This window comes from Grammomys surdaster, unplaced genomic scaffold (genome assembly GCF_004785775.1).
Source record: "Grammomys surdaster isolate TR1022 unplaced genomic scaffold, NIH_TR_1.0 254, whole genome shotgun sequence".
NCBI classification, from domain to species: domain Eukaryota; kingdom Metazoa; phylum Chordata; class Mammalia; order Rodentia; family Muridae; genus Grammomys; species Grammomys surdaster.
Genome location: NW_021604695.1, coordinates 1072407 through 1078406, shown reverse-complemented (window position 1 = coordinate 1078406; position 6000 = coordinate 1072407). Strand labels below are relative to the sequence as shown.

Genomic DNA, 6000 nt, shown 5'->3' with positions numbered 1-6000 from the left:
CTTTCCTTTCCTTTCCTTTCCTTTCCTTTCCTTTCCTTTCCTTTCCTTTCCCTTCCTTTCCTTTTCTTTTTCTTTTTCAAATAGAGAAGGAACCATAAGAAGAATCTAGGTTAGAAGACCCTTGGGTCTCCCAAAGACGAGGAACAGATCAAGAGAAGAGGAAAGAAGTTTCTAACCCAATTCTAACCTTACCCTCCTCCATTACCCAACTTTCTAAACCTCTCCTTCCTTCCTATTCATCCCAGGCATTCATGGGACAGAATGCTCATAAGCAGTAATGTCCCATTGTAGAGAACCGTGTGCCATAGCTACAGTTACCTTAAAGAGCTAGGCCAGGCACTGGATTAAGCCATGTGCTGCCTACACCAGTTGCTGATAGACCAGCAATAGTTAGTTCCTGTCCACTTAAATGCCTTTGTACTATTACAGTATGTCTGTGACTTTTACAAATGTGTATATTTTATGTACTGGAAGAGGAAGAGTTATACTTAGAGAATTTGATCTACCTTTTTTTTTTTTAACTATACATGGGATGGAATCACTTATGCAACACAAGCCTTGTCAGGAATAAAAACTCTGATGAAAACAAAGCTATTCTGACTGAGGGGGCCCAGTGTACTTCCTGCTCAGTGTATTCTTCAGCCCCCTAAACATTTCAGTGGATAGAATCCTAGGACTAAAAATGTAAAGACCACTGGGCCATACTTCTCTGATGTCCCTTTTAGCCCCACTGATCTCTGATTCTGTATTTCCTTCTAATGACCCTTCTTTCTCCCACCAGCATTCACAATTATACCCCAAAGGTCGGTGAGCTGGACACACGGAAAGCTATTCGTCAGGCCTTCGATGTGTGGCAGAAAGTGACCCCGCTGACCTTTGAAGAGGTGCCATATCATGAGATCAAAAGTGACCGGAAGGAGGCAGACATCATGATCTTCTTTGCTTCTGGTTTCCATGGTGACAGCTCCCCATTTGATGGGGAAGGGGGATTCCTAGCCCATGCCTACTTTCCTGGCCCAGGAATTGGAGGAGATACTCACTTTGATTCAGATGAGCCCTGGACACTAGGAAATGCCAACCATGATGGTAAGGACATGATGGTAAGGGGTGAGGGGGGTGCTGGGCTGTTAGGCTCTCAGGGAAAGATGCACAAAGGATACACTGAGAGAATGCCATTGATGAGAGACCTGCTTTCCAGAGCTTCTTGTCTAAGAAGGACCCACGAGAGCGAGAACTGTGCCCTCTGACAATATTCAACACTTTATCCATCAGGACCAGAGCCACAAAGATGGGTGAGGCCACATAGGAGTTGGTCTAACTGGTCTGAAGCAGGATAGCACCATGAATAAGAAGATGGTGTGTTAGAGGCTGAAGAAACAGGTTAGAAGATATGAAAGTGGAGCTTGAGATCCAAAAGGCATGGGTTCCGGCCCCAAAGTTACTCTAAGCTGTGGCATGACTATTCTAGCAACTCAGACAACTTGCTCTGCACCACTGTGGTGGTGTGGATACTCACAAAATAGCAGTCAGTATTAGGCAGCAATGGCTCTTGTCATTCAAGAGTTCATCCATATGAACTTGCTTAGAAGTGGGAAAAGACACAGTATTATGCCCATTTAAAATTTTTATTACATTCATTTATGTGTGTGTGTGTGTGTGTGTGTGTGTGTGTGTGTGTGTGTATGTATGTCTGTGTGTGTGTGTGTTATATCAGTATACACATGCCACAGGAGGTCAGAAGACAACTTGGGAAGACCAGTTCTCTCCTTCCATTGTATAGGTCTCAGGAATTAGACTCAGGTGGCGAGGCAGGTGGATCTCTGAGTTCAAAGTCAGTCCCAGTTCTAAGACAGCCAGGACTACACAGAAAACAAAAACAAAAACAGACTCAGGTGGCCATGTCTGGTGGCAGGTACCTTTACCTAGAGCCAGTTCTTTGTTCCAATAATATATTTATTTCTTCTTCTTCTTCCTCCTCCTCTTCTTCTTCTTCTTTTTTTTTTGTGGTTTTTTTCGAGACAGGGTTTCTCTGTGTAGCCCTGGCTGTCCTGGAACTCACTCTGTAGACCAGGCTAGCCTCGAACTCTCGAACTCAGAAATCCGCCTGCCTCCCAAGTGCTGGGATTAAAGGCGTGAACCACCACCGCCCGGCAATATATTTATTTCATTTAGTTAGTTAGTTTTTATTTGTGGAGTAAGTGTGTACTATAGAGTTCAGAGGAGAGCTTGTGGGAGTTCTTTCTCTCCTCCCACCAGGTATGTTCTAGGGCTTGAACTTGGGTCATCAGCTTGGTAGCAAGTGTCTTTATCCACTGAACCACGGTGCCAAGTCATGTCTATTTTTAAAATGAAGAGCTTGGGGCTCGAATGGCATAACTGGTCGGTAGCAGTGCTGGAGCTCAAGCCTGAGTTCAATAGTGCCAAGGGTGTAGCTCAATTGGTAGAGTCTTCATCTAGGACTCAGAAAGCCCTGGCATTCAATCCCCAGCACGGGCAAGGCATGGTGCTATACACCTGTAATCCCAGCATACTGGAAGTGGAGACAAAGGGACAGATTAAGTCATCGCTAAGGTCTCTTCCAATGCTGCTGCGACATGGTACAGAGTCCTGCAAAGACCAAAGGATACCTAAGCATTTAATTAAGGGGGCAGGCAGAGTCTACATAAGTCGCCTTGTCATAATGCAGACCCTGTTGCAGCAGAGGTGCCAGGAAAATGCAACAAGAGTCAGGAGGGAGAGACAGGGGATTCAGCCTTTAGACTATAACAGTAATCCATGGGTATTTAAGGTTCTGAGGTTCATACCAAGTGCCTTCCATACATCATGCTGTAAGCAGGTATCATCGCCCCTTTTTACAGATAGGCATACTAAAGGTACACAGAAACATTATTCTGTCTAAGGTGCTATAGTGAGGAGTTAAACAAGGTCTGGAGTTTGGGTGTTATAATCCTGGAGCCATACCCTCAGCCACCGTGCTGAGCTTCTGTGTATCTCAAACTACAGGGCCCATGAGAATCACCTAGAAATTTAAGAACGCAGAGCCCCATCTTGAGAAACATCTCTGTCCTTGAAGTTTCCCTACCCAGGCTAATCATGTGAACCACCGAGGGTCTTTTAGAAACATGAAACCTTGTCCCTGGAGATCTTGATCCTTAAGGTGGACCAAGTGTGGGAAAGAGAAAAGGTTTTCCTGTCTGGGTGCAGCTTATGGGTACTGGCAGGTTTTCCACAGTCCCTTCCCTCAGAAGCCGTGTCTGGGGTAGGTAGGTGGGATCCTCCCCTGAGGTTACACCAGACCACTATGTAATTCAGGGGTTTGTTCCTCTCAGCCTCTGCCCAAAACTGGCCCAGGGGATGGTTTGGCCAAGGTGCAGCCCAGGAGCCATGATACTGTTCGTTGTCATGGTCCTCTTGTTTCCTGTGAAGCTCCACTTCCCCTGGCTTGGTGTTGTCTCTTCTACATCCTGGCTAAATTTCCTGGCCCTCTGTGTACCTAGTCTTTATCTTATACTCATTGTTGGAGTGATGTCAACAAATGCCTGTGGTGACCGACAAGGTGTCACCTTATCATTCTCAGGCCTTGTCATGTGCCAGGCACCGTTAGTTTTAGCTGAGGTAAATACAACTGAATTTTTAAAGGGTTACTTTCCTACGGAGATGCAGATGCGTCGGGTTCTCAACAGGCATGCCCACTCCTTGCTTTGAAGAGTTTACCGGGCTTAGCCTCCAGTTCTGAGACTGGGAGGCAGAGGCAGGTGGATTTCTGAGTTTGAGGCCAGCCTGGTCTACAGAGTGAGTTCCAGGACAGCCAGGGCTACACAGAGAAACCCTGTCTTGAAAAACCAAAACCAAACCAAAACAAAACAAAACAAAAAAAGACCCAGGTATAATATCATTTTATATATAACTACTTTAATGTGTAACACTAACAAAGGCCTAATTTTATATAACCACAAAATCATTATCAAACTCAGTGAAGTTAACAACTTCTTAAACTCTGACTCCTGGAGCATGGGCAGAGTGCTCACTGTGCAAGCAACACCCAGAGCATGGATAAACTGCTCACCGTGCAAGCACAAAGACTTGAGTTTGATTCCCAAAACCCATGTGAAAAAGCCAGGTGTGGTGCCATATGCTTGGACTCCAAGCACTGGAGAGTTGGAGACAGGAGGATACCTGGGACTTGCTGGCTAAGCAGCCTAGCCTAGTCAGGACACTCCAGACCCAGGGGGAGACCCTGTCTCAAAGCACAAGATTCGACGATGCCCAAGACTGACTTCTGACCTCCATATACCCCACACAAAGGTAGGCACACCTGCAAACATACAGACACATAATCTAATACCCTCCGGCAGGCTCCCTACTTACCTCAGATGTTTTCTACAGTTGCTTGAATCAGGATCCAAACAAGATCCACACCACACATGGCTCTTTTAAAGTCTTACCATTTAAAATACATCCTGTCCCCACATTTCCCTGTCTTGCATGGAAGAAACTGTCGTGAGTGTAGTCATTTGCTTGATGAGACTCAGGTTCACCTTCCATCTGTCTCTCTCCACGTGACTCCTGAGTATTGCAGAGTAGAGCAGGCTGACTGGACTTAGCTTCTTCACTTTGCGGGTAGGATCTTTCCTTGGTGGTATTGATACATTTTGCTCACTTCATCAGAAAATACAGATGATTCAAGCTGTCCTGTTTAGAAACAAGGAAGGAAGAAGGAAGGGAAGATACAGTCTATATCTGAACTCAAACTTCCAGAATCAGAGTCCTCACTGCCCCAGTATTTAAAAGCCTTCCTAGACTCACATCTATAATTCTAGCACTCAAGAAGACAAGGCAGGAAGACTGTCACAGTTCTGAGACCAGTGTGGGCAACACAGTAAGTTCCAGGCCAGCCTGGAATACAGAAACCCTGTTTGGGGGAGAAAGGGAAAGTGAGACAGGGAAGATGGGTCAGTGGGTAGCGTGCTTACTGTTCAAGCCATGCTTGGATCCTTAACACCCACGTAAGAGCCAGCTGTGGCAATGCTCATCTGTAGACCCAAGCTGGGGAGCAGAGATGGGCAGATACTGTGGGCTCCCTGTCCAGCCAGACTAACCAAGCAGCAAGCACCAGCTTTACTGAGCGACCCTGTTTCAAAATAAATGAATGATGGAAGGGTGGAGAGCAATAGAGAATGCTTGAGATCAATCTCTAATCTCTCCATCTGTGCCCCCAGAGGTAAGCATGCCTGTGGCCTGTGTCCATGCATACAGCACACGCACGCGCACGCGTACATGCAGCTCCCCAGAGTACTGCCAAATTGTACGTGTGGTTCTCATACAAAGGGGCAAGCTAGCCCAGCATACCTTAAAGCCACTTTTATTAAACTTCCTCTGTCCCAATTTCTTTCAAATGAGTCAAGCAGTGAAGTCAGCAGACGCTTTCTCAGCTCTGCCGGGAGGGGGCCCAGCCCTGAGGGTTCCGTCCTGGAGGAAGGTGACACGCCAGGAAGAGCCTCCATGACCACGCCCTGCTTCACAGGACAGAGGCTTTCCACACTTAGGTCACTAACTCACACCCCACCAGGGAGATTATAATCTCCGCTTTACAGGTGATGGGAAGTGACGCTCTGCTGGGTGTTGACAAAGTCACAGTTGAAAGGCAGCAGAGACAGATGTGGAAGCAAGATGCCACATCTTTAACAATCCCCACAGGAGTCTGTGACAGGTGGTCCATGGCAGCATTTGGAAAACGACTGCAGTTTTGGTTCCCTTCTGGGTGCTGCAAACTTACCATGTCAGACTTAGGCAAGTCTGAGCCGTTTTCTGAGGCTACTACAGCAAGAATCTCAGTCTTGGGACAGCGTATGTACCGGTGGCTGTAATTAGTGAAGATTGGAATGTGGCCTATACCTAAGGTGCCTGAGATTAAAACGCTGTCAGAGTGCAGAAGCCAGCATTCCCTGCCAGTGTGGAGAGCCATGCTGCTTTCCTGGGAGATGGCCCCGGGGTGAACAT

General features: G+C 46.7%; 1 protein-coding gene across 1 annotated transcript in view; it reads left to right on the top strand.

The window, feature by feature from the left end:
- The window catches only part of Mmp24 (matrix metallopeptidase 24), a 42910-nt gene that overhangs the window by 23382 nt on the left and 13528 nt on the right, over positions 1–6000 (top strand). The window contains exon 4 of the mRNA XM_028775285.1: positions 782–1086. Within this exon, the coding sequence (XP_028631118.1) occupies positions 782–1086 (305 nt within the window). The remainder of the gene's footprint in view (positions 1–781; positions 1087–6000) is intronic.